The 16,197-nt window shown below is 32.3% G+C and overlaps 1 protein-coding gene across 1 annotated transcript; it reads right to left on the reverse strand.

The window, feature by feature from the left end:
- Window positions 1-6,802: 6,802 nt before the first annotated feature.
- On the reverse strand, window positions 6,803-9,390 carry LOC107895256 (protein CUP-SHAPED COTYLEDON 2). Its single transcript, XM_016820540.2, has 3 exons — window positions 8,803-9,390; window positions 8,395-8,678; window positions 6,803-7,527 (listed from the first exon to the last, which is right to left on the reverse strand). The coding sequence occupies exons 1-3, from the start codon at window positions 8,981-8,983 to the stop codon at window positions 6,943-6,945; spliced, it is 1,050 nt and encodes a 349-aa protein (XP_016676029.1). The 5' UTR covers window positions 8,984-9,390; the 3' UTR covers window positions 6,803-6,942.
- Window positions 9,391-16,197: the final 6,807 nt, after the last annotated feature.

The raw sequence follows: 16,197 nt of genomic DNA on the forward strand, positions 1-16,197 counted from the left end.
TTTATATAAATTATTTTTTGAAAATGTAATAATTATAAAAGATCACTGCTATAAATCAATTCATTTCCTTTCAGATCACTAAAACAATGATGCTAAAAGATCACTACAATAAATCACAAATTATTTTTCTTATAATTTCTAAAAACTATAAACATCCCACCCCCAAAAAATAATTTCTAATATTTAGATGATCAATTAAAAGTATTTTTTACTATTTGGTTATTTTCTAGAAATAGATATTGAAATTTTAATTATTTTCAATATTTATTAATAAAATATTGTTTTTTTAAATCAACATATATTATTCAAATTCCAATATTTTAAGAATAAAATTAATACTAAATACATAAAATAAAAATGATTGACTAATAAAAAAATTATATGAATATTCTGGATGCCTCTAATGCACTCAAGTGATGAGTTTTCCTATGACCCTCAGATGCCATGCAAGAAGCTGGCATTTGTCTTGGAATTCACAGCTTTGATACTAGCCAGACTCCTTGTAATGTAATTCCTTTTTTTCTTTTCTATGCCTTCTGATATTTGAGAATCCTTTGTTTAGTTAGAAACATCACAATGTGTATCCTCAATTGCCTAAACTCCAAATCATCCTTTTACTCAATTGCTTGTCTTCTAAAACCCTACAAATACCGAATGTGTTCCCACAGAAAACTTTCCCTTCTTTGCACTGTTAATTTCTCCAATCTGTACAAAACCAAACTGCAATGTATCAGTATGCTAAACCTACCTTACTCGGACTCCCAAGTAATATCAGATGCTTTTTTTTATTATTATGTTTTTTTCATGTATTTGGAGGATTGTACCCTACATCTATGCGTTGGAGTCGGATTCAAGCACTCGAGGGAAATGAAAAGTCAAAAGTAATATATGCTAAACATATTACTAGACGGCAAAGATTTCTCAAACCGAACACTCACTCACCTTTAGTCTTCCTTTCCCACTAACAGAGACAATGTCACCGGTCTTGAGAGTTGTTCCATTTTTTGTTACAGTTGTCCAATTTACGCGTACATCTCCGTTGCTATAAGACCAAAACAAAATAGAAAAACAAACGTCCATCAGCTCAATCTTTCATGCATTTTGCAACTAAAAGCTATGTTATTCGGACTCAAATGTGATTCTGAGATGTGGGTATATGTTGAACACGGGTATGTTCAGTTCACTTTTCCAAGTTTTTTCCTTTATTGAAAGTGTTCTTTTCGAGTCATATCATCATGCTCATATCAGAATATTCTTCAGACAAGGGTGTCATGCACAGGCACTCAATAAATCTAGAGTCAGAGTAACATAGACCCAAAGTCAAGAAGAGATTAAGTTAGAGCATCAACCCGAGAATATAGTACCTTGTCAAATTAACTAGTTTAGATCTAGAAATCTTAAATCGTGCACTAGCAAGAGCATCAACACGAAGTGAGGCTTCTACGGTTTTGAATGACTGCGTCCTGCGAAGCCAACATGAAGTCATTGATGGATATCACAACAATAGAGAGACTAATTTAATATTCTTTCGTTAATTAATAATTATGGTTAAAAAGGATTGAAAAAAATCAATGAAAATGGAAAGCAACATTTTGGGAGATAATAAAGAAAGCAAAAAATATACAACAACAATTTGTATTGTCCACGTTAAACAGAGATTGAAGATAATAAAGAAAGCAAGAAAGGCTAGCTCTAGCAATATCTAAAGGGAGAGCTTTTGTTTTTTGCAATGGCTGTGCCAACAGCAGTGAAGGAGACAAGGTGTTTGATATCAGAGTTTTGCCAATAATTCTATAACCTTGTGTGGGTATCAGAAACAGATGGCAGTATCACTATGAAAGTCCATAATAGTTATATCCTTAAGCCTCAACAACTTATCCTCAAACCATTTTTCTTTTGGGTTGATGTTATCTTTTAAACTTTATTTACTGAAATGGGCCATAGTGTGTTCACTGATGTGGGTGCACTTTTGCCAGATTAAATTTTCAAGAAAGGTTATTTTTTCTAAATATTATAAAAATTGACCAATTTTTTTTTAAATTTACAAAAAATAATCTTTTATAAAGACCTAAAGTGACAACACCAATTTTTTTTTTATTTTAAGGTGTCACCAATTAATATGAGAATAAAACTTACAAAGTAGATCTTTATATAAACCCAAAGTCTTATTTTTTTTTATTTTCTTAAACAATGTGAGCTATGAGACATATGTATATATAGACTCATGAATAGATTATCAACTTATTCCTAAATAATGTGGGATTCCTTCCTCTTTTAACTAACAACATAAGATTAAGGCCACACTATATTTTATATATTTTTACTTAGAGTTTAAATTTTTTTTTACAAAAAGTTAACATTTGTTACATTATAAATAAAACTTTTAAACTCTATAAGTAAAAAAATTATAAAATATAAAATGAGTATGGTAAAATATTAAAAAATTACTAACAGTTGAGTGATCATTTTGTAAGTTTTTATAATTCGATAGCCAAAAAATCATAGTTAAGTGACTACTAATATAATTTAATCTAGATATAAATATATGAAAAATAATTATTATATTTTATGTATATTTTTTATTTCTATAAAAAACTTATTTAACATAATTATATACTATGTTCAAATAGATTATCTATCTAGTCAAAATACATCTGAAATAAATTTATCAGCATTCATTAGGTGATGAAAATTAACTTTTGTCTGTTCTCAAACTAAATTTTCAAAAAAGGTTGAATTTTTAAAATATTATAAAAATAAACTAAGTTTTTGAAAATTTAAGAGAATATGCCTTTATAAAGACTCAAAGTGGCAACACCATTTTCTTTTTTAATTTTAAAATGTCACCAATTAATATGGAAATAAAACTTACAAAATATATATTTATATAGACCCAAAGTTTCATTTCTCTTATTTTCTTAAGCAATATGGGATGTGAGATATATGTATATATAGAGCCATGAATAGGTTCCGAACTTGTTCCTAGACAATGTGGGATTCCTTCCTTTTTATAATATTTTAAAAATTCAACCTTTTTTGAAAATTTAGTTTGAGAACATGCAAAAGTGTATCCATGTTAGCATGTTTTTGCTTGACACAGGGTAAAGCGCGTCCCTGTCAGCGTGCTTTTATGAAAATTTCCCTAAAACGCTTCCATGTAGGCTTGTTTTGGGTTTTTTGGCCAATTCCAATAAATAAAATTTAAAATGGCCCATTTTCGTAAATAAAGTAGAAATGTGCCTTTTTAAGTATAATGGCCTATTATTTTAGCTTAATTCTTTATTTTTATGTTTTTTTTTTTGGTTCTTGGGATTTATTATTCAAGCTCAAAGTTATATTTTTTTTTGTGTGTGATTAATTTGGTGTCTTTGACGGTATTTGCACCGAATCGTCCTTGCCATTTACTTTCATTATCTTATTTAAACTCCTTATTTTATTGATTAAATAGCATATATATGTATATGTGTATCATTTGATGTTAAATGTGAGTGAATATGTCTTGGTTAACTTGTTTTTCATATTCAAATTCCACGATTGAGTCCCCGGAGGAGACAACATCTAGTCCTGTTATCTTCCAATGGTTGAGATTCATTGTCCACACTGCACATTCTCAAGGGGGTGTCTTCTCTGCTGTTGATCTCTTGGTGTCGCTCATCCTCTTGTTCATTGTAGTAACTCACAAGTACAAATAGAGACCCTCCGATAAGAAGAAGCATCTCATAATTAGAAACAATGTAAAGAGTAATAAATGGTTTGAACCTGATGGACGGTAATCTTTATGAAACTGTGATTCCGACAAGGCAGGAGAAAAAAGTTGAAAATAAGAGGAAAAATCTAATTTATCATTCTCCTATTGGAAAGGGATAGGGATGATGTGAAATCACAGTTTTATATAAACCTTTCTCCTTCGTGTGGACATTTTGTTGCACTATGACATGCATTATTATTGCTATTAGCTAGGAAGGGCCTCCAAAGAAATTGGATGGCATCTTTGTTGGAAAATAATGGATATTTTGGAACTTTGAGGCATATTATTTTATTGATAAAATTGAAGGTTTGAATAATAAATTATGGTTTTTTATTCTAAATAATATGCTCAAATTGTTGAGTGATGAATGATAAATTGATGCTCAAATTAAACAATAGTTCTATCTCTTAATAAACAGCTGTATCTTTTGAACAATTGTATCTCTTGGTGAATAGATTCATTACTTTTGGTTTGATATTGCATCTTTTCAATCATTGTGTTTGTTCACTTATACCTATTAACTTTTCAACAAAACTCTTCATGAATCAGTCTAAATATATTCATTCATTTCCTCTCCTCTATATAAAGTCAAGTTAGGAGACTTCTAATTAAAACACATCATCAAAAACCATCAATATAAAAAATTCCTTCCCCCCAGTGATAGAGAAAGGCAAGATTGTGTTCGATTGATCATTGTTGTTGTGCTACTACTGTGATCATTTGTTGTTGTATCCTGGAAGACAGACGTCCAACGTTACTCAAAACACCGAGGAAAGGTCGAATTTGTCTTAAGGAAACTGGTCATACAGGCCTCAACAAATTTATTCTTCTAATTTTCAACCCTATCCGATTACAGGTATTCTGTTGTGTTACTGCTACTGCATTGTATTGCATTATTATTGTTACTGACATATTAATACTACATATGATTTATATTTTCTTACAATCTTAATATATTCCAATTTTCACTTGCTATATTTTGAAAATTTTCAATTTAATCCTAATTCGACCTCGAGTTAGTATTATAGCATTCATAAGCTTGTATAAGACTCGAAAATGTTTACTTATCATAATGATTGCTTATAATGTTTCTTTTTTTCTTCCTTTATAATGTCTAGTAATACCAACAATGCTACAAATTCATCCTCCCAAGGTCGAGACATTGGTGGTTAGTTTTATTTTTGAACTTCACTACATGCTTGCTCAACCTAACAAGATTTATAAGTTATTCCATCAATCAAAACCAATGTTTTCAGAACCAAATCGAATCAGCCGTCAGATCGAGAATCAATCGGAGTACTGGTTCGAAGATAGGGGTCGAATCGATCCAATATAGATCGTTGGACTAGTTTTCTCTATTTTTTTATTTTTATTTTTCTTATTTATGAACTTTTTTAATAATTTATTTGATCGAACGAACAGGTCAAACTAAGAACTAGTGACCTAATCGGTTCAACTATTGATTTGATTATGAAAAAATAAAAAATAAAAAGAATATATATAAATAAAAAATAATATTTTATCTTTTATTTGGCCACTTGGCAATTTTAATTGTTTATATATTTTTAATAGTCTTAATTGTTTAATTGATAGTTAAACTAACAGATTTACCAACTTGGGTAAAAAAGGTAGTTTAGGCATTACTTGTGATAAAAAAAATTTAGGTATCAAAATGAGAAAAAAATAATTTAAGTATCAATTTATATGTTAAACTTTTTAAAAAAAATTAAATTTAACGGTTTGAGTAATAAAAATACCAACTTAAAAAAAAAATTTAAGTACCACATACAATCAGGTGGAGATGGTAAAATTATATTCAATCAGTGAAAATAATTTCAATAAAATTCTGTGTCAAATCTTGTTAGTGTTTAAATGTTTAAAATTTTACCAAATCATGAAGTGAGTTAATTTTCTTTATTTAAATGTTTATATCTAATTTTATTTTTATTTAAATATTTAAATTTAAATTTAAATTTATAAATTACTAGTATGGTTTTACTCACCATTTAATGGGTTATTTATTTGTATTAAATTATAGAGTAAAAATTTGAAGGTTAAAATATCTTTTAAGTCTCTATAAACTTTGTACATTTAAAATTTAATCTCCTACTTCTATTTTTAAGAATATAATCCCTCTACTTTTCGAATTTAAAAATTTAAGTTCAATTGTTACCGTTGTTAAAGATTCTTTTATTAAATTCATTGGTTTGCATTTCGAATTTTTTAAAAAAAATATTCATTTAATAGTTATGTAACAATAAAAATAATGATGGAAATACTAAATAAGAGTTTTTTCTTAAAAACACTCATTCAAACTCCTTATGATAAAATATTTTTTTCATTGAAGTAGTGTTTTTAACAAAAATTGATATTAACATTTTGATTAAAATAGTTAACAATCACTATTTAGACTAATTTATGATGTTATAAAAATAAAGGAACCAAAATATAAAGTAAAAATTAAAGCATATAAATTAAATATCAAACTTCAAGATAATATTGTTTTATAATGTAAAAGAAAAGAGTAAGGCAAACTAAAAAAGAATAGAAAACCACGTCTAAATCTCTTAGTGTATTCAAATTATATATAATCACATAATAATGTAAGTATATTAATTATTTGAATTAATTAATAATATTATAAAAAATAAAAATGAATTTATATTAAAAATTAAAATAAAAAAAACTGAAATTTGATAATTTTTATATTTATATGACGTTAATATTAATTTTATTATTATTAAATTTAAAAGAATATATATTTATATTTTGTAATTTTTATATCATGTTGTAGTAATATTTTATATATAATGGCATAATGTTCACACAAAACACTTGATTCAAACTGCCCATTTAATGATCTTAGGTAGAGTTGTGGAAGTAAGATTTTAAGCAAGAAAAAAGTAGATGAAAGAAATGGGATTAGGGTTTTACTTGTTTCATAAATGGGATTAGGGTTTTACTTGTTTCATACATTTGAGACATAAGAAAGATGAAAATAATTTGACTTATAAATGTATTGAATAAGTTGTTAAATGAAAAATATGAAAAACATTAGGCAGCAAATACTAGGATTCATTAAAAGTAATAATGCATAATATTAGGAGTCATGAAATTGAAATCTAACTACATAATAGCATTAGACAGCAGTCTTTTTCAAACACATAAATGGAAATTCCTTCCTCAACTTCTACTTAGTAAGTCCACATGCAATCAAGCTCAGTAGGACCTATATTGGGCATCTTGCCATCAGCAACAGAACCACTGTTTCCTTCCTCAGAAACAGCTCCCCAGTTCGCTGATGAACCGCCGTCAAGTGGTGGTGCCGCCCCCGCCAATGTTGGCTCCGAGAAATAGAAAGGGAGCTGCAAATTCTCCTCGAGAGACCTCAAGCTTGGAAACACTGGAACACCCACATTTCTTGTGTACCTCGCAATTGAATCAAAACTGTTGTTCATCTGGGGTGGGGTTGGCAATGCAAGGTCGAATCCGCTGTGGTAGGCAGGAAAGGTGGCTGAAGAGGTGGCAGCAATGGTGGAGAAACAGGACACGTGCTCGGATTGGTTATGGCTGTCGTAAGAGCAGCTGTCACGGTCAGTGAGGGAAGCACCGGTAGCTGTAGCACTGCCAGTAGCATTGGTTGTATCCAGGAGCGGTGGAAGAGAGACCGAGGAAGGTGAGCTTGGTTCTTGGTAGAGCACCATGGAAGCCGCGCTCATGGTGGCCTTCTTGGCTCCTCCGCTGCTCTTCTGAAAGACCCTGGATATTACCCACTCATCCTGGAATAACTAAAAAAACCTTAGCGTTGCAGCAAATAGTTAATAGTTCTCTTTTCATCCAAGCAACTAGGAGTTAATGCAACAGTGAAACAACATCTAGAGGTTCCAAATTACCATGAAAATGGCAGATAATGGTACAAAAGGCCAAATACTTCATAAACGTACGACATTTGTGGGGGTGCTTTTCATTGGATTTCGTGTTAGAAGAGTGAAAATGGTAAACTGTATGGTACTGAGTTCTTGCGTGTTAAATGGTAATCTTAACATGGACGCGGGGAAAGCCATTCAATTGGAAAAACGTGAAAAATAGAAAGATAACATTTGCTTTTTAACTTACAGATTAGAGAGATTCAGAAGTCCAAAGACTAAAAACACCTTTTTAAGAGACCATATTACTGTTAATCTTACATTTTCAGTGTTAATCTGAAAAGCAAGGCTAGAAAGCTTTTATCGGAAAAAAAGAAGAAGAAAAGAACAGTAACAAGGGTTGGCTATGACACAGATTAATTAGTTTCAGTTCATTGCTCCAAGAACAACCATTGCTTTAACAGGCAATGTTACTGTAAAAACTTAGATTTTCAGCAGCAGAATGGGAAATGGCAAAGGTTTTCTCAATTGAAATGAGTGCAAAAACACTTGAAGTTTACAATTTCATATGCCACATTAATAGTTTGCCTTTGTAAGCAAAACCATGACTACCATTAACTTACAATCCATAACCTCATCTTATCATTCCTCATTTAGGTTAGAGTACTGTCCAAAGATTGATAAGTTAGATGAAAAACTTCAAAACATTAGACGATCAACAAGTTTATCATACAAAAAGAAGCAATCAAGTGAGAGAAAAAGGGAAGGATAGAGAGAGACCTTGGAGCTTCTAGAGAGATAATGGTAAGCAAATTTGCCTTCAAGGCGATATTCATGCACGACCCAGTTGCTTTTCTCTCCTTTAGGAGCTCTTCCTCTATAGAAAACCAGAGTTTTCTTCATTCCAACAAGTGCACAAGTCTTTGAACTATAAATCTCCCTATCTTTCCCAGTAGCTTTCCAGTAACCAGCTTCAGTAGCTCGGTTAGTTCTCAACCCAGTTGGGTACTTCCTATCTCTTAGGCTAAAAAAGTACCACTCTTTCTCTCCCATCTTTGCCCTGTCTGCAACAACAATCCCATGAACAATACAAAAAACGTTAAGAGTTTAAATAACAACATCATCATTACATCGGTTTATGTGCAACAAAGAAAAGGGCAGTTGCAGAAAACGCTAATGATTACTGACCAGGAAGTTCCCAAGGCTCACACTTGTTGAGGTCAACTTCAGCTATGGCTCTACCAGTAAAGCTACTATCAAGAACTTTCTTCAACAGATAGTATGTAATGAGCTCTTCATCAGTTGGATGGAAACGAAAACCTGGAGGTAAATGCGTTTCACCATTGTCAAAATGATGGTAACTATCCATAGCCGAAAACCCTGAACTTCAAAAGACAAAGTTGATCAGCAAGAAGTAAAAAAAAAAAGGGTTTGAAACTGAAGAGGAAAGGATTGAAGAGAGGGTGTTATATTGGGGTGGATTTGATGAATGGAGAGAGGGGTAAAAGGGCAAATAATTATATAATAAGGAAGGGCATGATCTGAAAGCGATGAGATGTGTGTTTGTTTTTATCAGAGGCTCAGAAGCGTTCTGAAATCTCTCAAATTGCCTTTCCCTTGTGTGTGAAGGGAAAAAGGGTTGAGTTTTTGAGTATGCGTGCGTGCGTGAGAAAAGGGTGCAGTGCAGTGCAGTGCAGTGCAGGTTTCTCACTGTCAGTGAAGGGAGAAAATGAAAGGGTAGGAAACAGAAAGAAACTTTTATGAGAGTAATGTCTGTTGGGAGGGGGGGGGATTTTAAAGAGGAGGGAGGAAAAGGGGAAAGAAAGAAAAGATTTTTCACCATGAATCGATAAAGCTGTTTCATATCTCCATTGTCAGCACTTGACAGTGACGTTGTAATTACCTAAGCCTTCTTCTCCTCCATTCCTTTTTCTTTTTAACCAAAAAAAAGAACAAATTTTAAGTAACGCAAATTATTCAACTAGTCTTGCTAAGTTTCGTTTTTTTATACCAGATTTTTCAATATTACATGTATTCATTCATTAACGATGCTTAATATATTTTTAAGGTTGTAAGATTAATTATGTGGTAGTTTAAGTAGGTGTGTGAGTTTGAGATTGTATTGTATAAAAATTTAGTTGCAATTTTAGTGAATGTTGGATGCAATTGTAAAACATATTATACTTTTAAAAAAGATAGCAAATTTAAACCTTATACATGATATTATTGGAAGCAGCGACCATAAATCTTAAATACGAATCGTTAAATAGACATGAAAGCTACCCACAAAAAAATAATTACATCAAACATCAATTAAATTTAGGCTCGAATCAAATTCTTAAATTCGAAATCCAACACCAATCAGATTTTAAATAACGCAAGTTATTTAATTCTGCAATAATAACCATTGAATAACATTAATAATACTTGATTTGATCAATATATATTTATTACAAGATTAGATAATAAGACAAAAAATAAACCGTAAATTATTATACTTCCACTACAGGTAGACACGTGTCAGCGTGACAAGCCATCTGAGAAATAATCATGACCAATCCTTTGGCTCTGCTCGAACACCTTGGTAACTGTCTCTCTCAGATTCTTACTCTCTGTTAGACCCTCTATCATAGCAAGAGACTTGGACTACATGCGTCTTCTTGAAACACCTAAACCTCCCGCTTTTAGAGACACTCCACCTGCTCAGCAAACATCTTTGCTAGCCACAAGCTTTAAACATAACCGTTGTTGGAAAAATTACACTTTATGAGAACTTTGAGGCATATTCTCAATAGGTAAATGTGGCGAGTTGAATCATAAAATTATAGTTTCAAATTCTACTCCATGAGACCTTTACAATGGTATATTATATGTTCAAAATGGTTGAGTGATGAATGAGAAATTGATGCTTAAAGTAAGCTACTTGGAAATATTTGTTGAAGAAAAAAAACCTTAGATCCCACATTGGTTAAATACCAAGTGTGAGATATGTTTATATATGGGAACCCTTTTAAAAGATAATTGAATGAATAAGTATGGAACCTTGCCTCGTGCGCAAAGGGGTGCAAGTCTGTACCTGTCAGGGTTGGAGTGCACCAGCACAATGTGAGCGATCATAAATGTCCAGAATGTTTGAACTGGTAATTCCCAAAATGGGCGCTCAACACGAAAAAATAGGCTCTTTTTTTTTCAAAGTTTCGCTGATAGAAACAGGCATCGTTTGTGCATTGAATATGAACCGTGAAATAAACATGAAAATTACTAGCAAAAAATTGATTACATTAAACATCAAATAAATTTTGACTCGAATCAAATTCTTAAACCCGAAATCGAACACCAATCAGATTTTAAGTAACGCAAGTTATTTACTTTTGCAATAATAACCATTAAATAGCATTAATAATACTTGATTTGATTAATACGTATATATTAAAAGGTTAGATAATCAAACAAAAAAATAAATCATAAATTATTATACTTCCACTACAGGTGGACACGTGCCAGCATGACAAGCCATCTGAGAAATAATCGTGACCAATCATTCGGCTCTACTCGAACACAATGGTGACTGTCTCTCCTAGATTCTTACTCTCTGTTTGACCCTCTATCTCAGCAAGAGACTTGGACTGCATGCATCTTCTTGAAACACCTAAACCACACGATGCTAGAGATAATCCACCTGCTTGGCAAACATCCTTGCTAGCCACAAGCTTTGAACATACCCGTTGTTGGAAAAATTACATTGTGTGGTAACTTTGAGGCATATTCTCAATAGGTAAAGGTGGAAAGCTGAATCATAAAATTATGATTTCATATTCTACTCCATGAGTCCTTTACAACGGTATATCATATGCTCAAAATGGTTGAGTAATGAACGAGAAATTGATGCTCAAAGCAAGCTACTTGGAAATATTTGGGTGAGATGTGTTTATATATGGGAACCCTTTTGAAAGATAATTGAATGAATTAGTATGGAACCTTGCCTCGCGCGTAAATGGGTGCAAGTCCATACCTGTCGGGGTTTGGGGCGCACTAGCACACGTTAGCGATGTGAAATGTTTGGAATGTTTGAACTGGTAATTCCTAAAATTGGCCTGCGGATATTTTAGCCCAACACGAAAAAATAGGCTCCTTAATTTTCAAAGTTTTGTTGATAGGAAAAGGCATCGTTTGTGCATTGAATATGAATCGTGTAATGTGCATTGAATATGAATCGTGAAACAGACATGAAAGCTACCAACAAAAAAAATAATTACATTAAACATCAATTAAATTTAGACTTGAATCAAATTCTTAAACCCAAAATCCTGCACCAATCAGAATTTAAGTAACGCAAGTTATTTAATTCTGCAATAATAACCATTGAATAACATTAATAATACTCGATTTGATCAATATGTATTTATTACAAGATTAGATAATAAGACAAAAAATAAACTATAAATTATTATACTTCCACTATAGGTGGACACGTGTCAGAGTGCAAGCCATCTGAAATATAATCATGACCAATCATTCAGCTCTACTCGAACGCATTAGTAATTGTCTCTCTCAGATTCTTACTCTCCATTTGACTCTCTATCTCAGCAAGAGACTTGGACTGCATTCGTCTTCTTGAAACACCTAAACTATCCGCTTCTAGAGACAATCCACTTGCTTGGCAAACATCCTTGCTAGCCACAACCTTTGAACATACCAGTTGTTGGAAAAATTACATTTTATGGGAACTTTGAGGCATATTCTCAATAGGTAAAGGTGAAGAGTTGAATCATAAAATTATGGTTTCATATTCTACTCCATGAGACCTTTACAACGGTATATCATATGCTCAAAATGGTTGAGTAATGAATGAGAAATTGATGCTCAAAGTAAGCTACTTATAAATATTTGTTGAGGAAAAGAAAAGCTTAGATCCCACATCGGTTAAAACCCAAGTGTGAGATGTGTTTATATATGGGAACCCTTTTGAAAGATGATTGAATGACTTTGTATGGAACCTTGCCTTGCGCGCAAGAGGGTGAAAGTCTATACCTGTCGGAGCTGGGGCACACCCGAACGACATGAGCGACGTGGATAGAAAAAGACATCGTTTGTGCATTGAATATGAACCGTGAAATAAATATGAAAGCTACAAATAACAAATTAATTACATTAAACATCAATTAAATTTATACTCGAATCAAATTCTTAAAACCGAAATCCAACACCAATCAGATTTTAAGTAATGCAAGTTATTTAATTTTGTCATAATAACCATTAAATAGCATTAATAATACTCGATTTGATCAATATATATTTATTACAAGATTAGATAATAAGATAAAAAATAAACTATAAATTATTATACTTCCACTACTGGTGGACACGTGTCAGCATGACAAGCCATCTGAGAAATAATCATGACCAATCATTAAGCTCTACTTGAATGCCTTGGTAACTATCTTTATCAGATTCTTACTCTCCATTTGACCCTCTATCTCAGCAAGAGACTTGGACTGCATTCGTCTTCTTGAAACACCTAAACCATCCGCTTTTAGAGACAATCCACTTGCTTGGAAAACATCATTGCTAGCCACAACCTTTGAACATACTAGTTGTTGGAAAAATTACATTTTATGGGAACTTTGAGGCATATTCGCAATAGGTAAAGGTGAAGAGTTGAATCATAAAATTATGGTTTCATATTCTACTTCATGAGACCTTTACAACGGTATATCATATGCTCAAAATGGTTGAGTGATGAATGAGAAATTGATGCTCAAATTAAGCTACTTGGAAATATTTGTTGAGGAAAAGAAAAGCTTAGATGCCACATTGGTTAAAACCCAAGTGTGAGATGTGTTTATATATGGGAACCCTTTTGAAAGATGATTGAATGACTAAGTATGGAACCTTGCCTCGCACGCAAGAGGGTGCAAGTTTATACCTGTCAGAGTTGGGGCGTACCAAAATGACATGAGCGACGTGAAATGCCCAAAATCGGCCTGCAGATATTTTAGCCCAACACGAAAAAAGTGGCTTATTATGTTTTTTCAAAGTTTTGCTGATAGAAAAAGACATCGTTTGTGCATTGAATATAAACCGTGAAATAAACATGAAAGCTACCAATAACAAATTAATTACATTAAACATCAATTAAATTTAGACTCGAATCAAATTCTTAAAACTGAAATCCAACATCAATCAGATTTTAAGTAACGCAAGTTATTTAATTTTTCCATAATAACCATTAAATAGCATTAATAATACTCTATTTGATCAATATGTATTTATTAAATGGTTAATAAACAGACAAAAAAATAAGCCGTAAAATATTATACTTCCACTTTAGGTGGACACGTGCCAACGTGACAAGCCAGCTGAGAAATAATCGTGACCAATCATTCGGCTCTACTCGAACGTCTTGGTGACTGTCTCTCCCAAATTCTTACTCTCCATTTGACCCTCTATCTCAGCAAGAGAGTTGGACTGTATACGTCTTCCTGAAATGCCTAAACCACCCACTTCTAGAGACAATCCACCTACTTGGTAAACATCCTTGCTAGCCACAACCTTTGAACATACCCGTTGTTGGAAAAATTGCATTTTATGGGAGCTTTGAGGCATATTTGCAATAGGTAAATGTGAAGAGTTGAATCAAAAAATTATGGTTTCATATCCTACTCCATGAGACCTTTACAACGATATATAATAAGCTCAAAATGGTTGAGTGATGAATGAGAAATTGATGCTCAATGTAAGCTACTTAAAAATATTTGTTAAGGAAAAGAAAAGCTTACATCCCACATTGGTTAAATACCAAGTGTGGGATGTGTTTATATATGAAAACCTTTTGAAAGATGACTGAATGACTAAGTATGGTTCCTTGCCTTGGGTGCAAGGAAGCGACGCAAAATGTCTAGAATGTGGTCATGCCCAAAATTGGTGGATATTTGAGCCCAACATGAAAAAATAGGCTTCTTATTTTTTTCATAGTTTCGTTGATAGAAAAAGGCATCATTTGTGCATTAAATATAAACCATGAAATAAAAATGAAAGTTACCAACAAAAAATTTATTACATTAACCATCAATTAAATTTAGAGTCGAATCAAATTTTTAAACCCACAATCTAACACCAATCAGATTTTAAGTAACACAAGTTATTTACTTTTACAATAATAACCATTAAATAGCATTAATAATACTTGATTTGATCAATATGTATTTATTAAATGGTTAGATAATCAAACAAAAAAATATATCGTAAATTATTATACTTCTGTTACAGGTGGACACGTGCCAGCGTGACAAGGAATCTGAGACATAATCATGACCAATTATTCGGTTCTACTCGAACGTCGTGGTGACTGCCTCTCCCAAATTTTTACTCTCCGTTTGACCCTTTATCTCAACAAGAGACTTAGACTGCACGCGTCTTCTTGAAACACCTAAACCACCCGCTTCTAAAGACAATCCACCTGCTTGGCAAACATCTTTGCTAGCCACAAGCTTTCAACATAGCCGTTGTTTGAAAAATTGCATTTTATGGGAACTTTGAGGCATATTCTCAATAGGTAAAGGTGGAGAGTTGAATCATAAAATTATGGCTTCACATTCTACTCCATGAGACCTTTACAACGGTATATCATATGCTTAAATATGAATTGTTAAATAGACAAGAGAGTTACCAACAAAAAAATAATTACATTAAACATCAATTAAATTTAGACACGAATCAAATTCTTAAACTCGAAATCCAACACCAATCAGATTTTAAGTAATGCAAGTTATTTAATTATGCAATAATAACCATTCAATAGCATTAATAATACTCGATTTTATCAATATGTATTTATTAAAAGTTTAGATAATTAGACAAAAAATAAACCGTAAATTATTATACTTCCACTACAGGTGGACACGTGCTAGCGTGACAAGCCATCTAAGAAATAATCGTGACCAATCATTCTGCTCTACTCGAATGCCTTGGTGACTATCTCTCCCAGATTCTTACTCTCCGTTTGACCCTCTATCTTAGCAAGAGACTTGGACTGCATTACGTGTTCTTGAAACACCTAAACCACCCGCTTCTAGAAACAATCCACCTACTTGGCAAACATCCTTGCTAGCCACAAGGTTTGAACATACCCGTTGTTGGAAAAATTGCATTTTATGGGAACTTTGAGGCATATTCTCAATAGATAAAGGTGGAGAGTTGAATCATAAAATTATGGCTTCATACTCTACTCCATGAGACCTTCACAACTATATATCATATGCTCAAACTAGTTGAGTGATGAATGAGAAATTGATCTTCAAAGTATGCTACTTAGAAATATTTGTTGAGAAAAAGAAAAGCTTAAATCCCACATTGGTTAAATACCAAGTGTGAAATATGTTTATATATGGAAAGCTTTTTGAAAGATGATTGAATAACTAAGTATAAAACCTTGTCTCGCGTACAAGGGGGTGCAAGTCCATACCTGTCAAAGTTGGGCTGTACCAACACGACGTGAGCGACCTAAAATGGGCGGATATTTTAGCCCAACACGAAAAAATAGGCTCCTTATTTTTTTCAAAGTTTATTGATAGAAAAAGGCAT

The sequence above is a fragment of the Gossypium hirsutum genome, chromosome A13 (genome assembly GCF_007990345.1).
Source record: "Gossypium hirsutum isolate 1008001.06 chromosome A13, Gossypium_hirsutum_v2.1, whole genome shotgun sequence".
In the NCBI taxonomy this organism is placed as follows: Eukaryota; Viridiplantae; Streptophyta; class Magnoliopsida; order Malvales; family Malvaceae; genus Gossypium; species Gossypium hirsutum.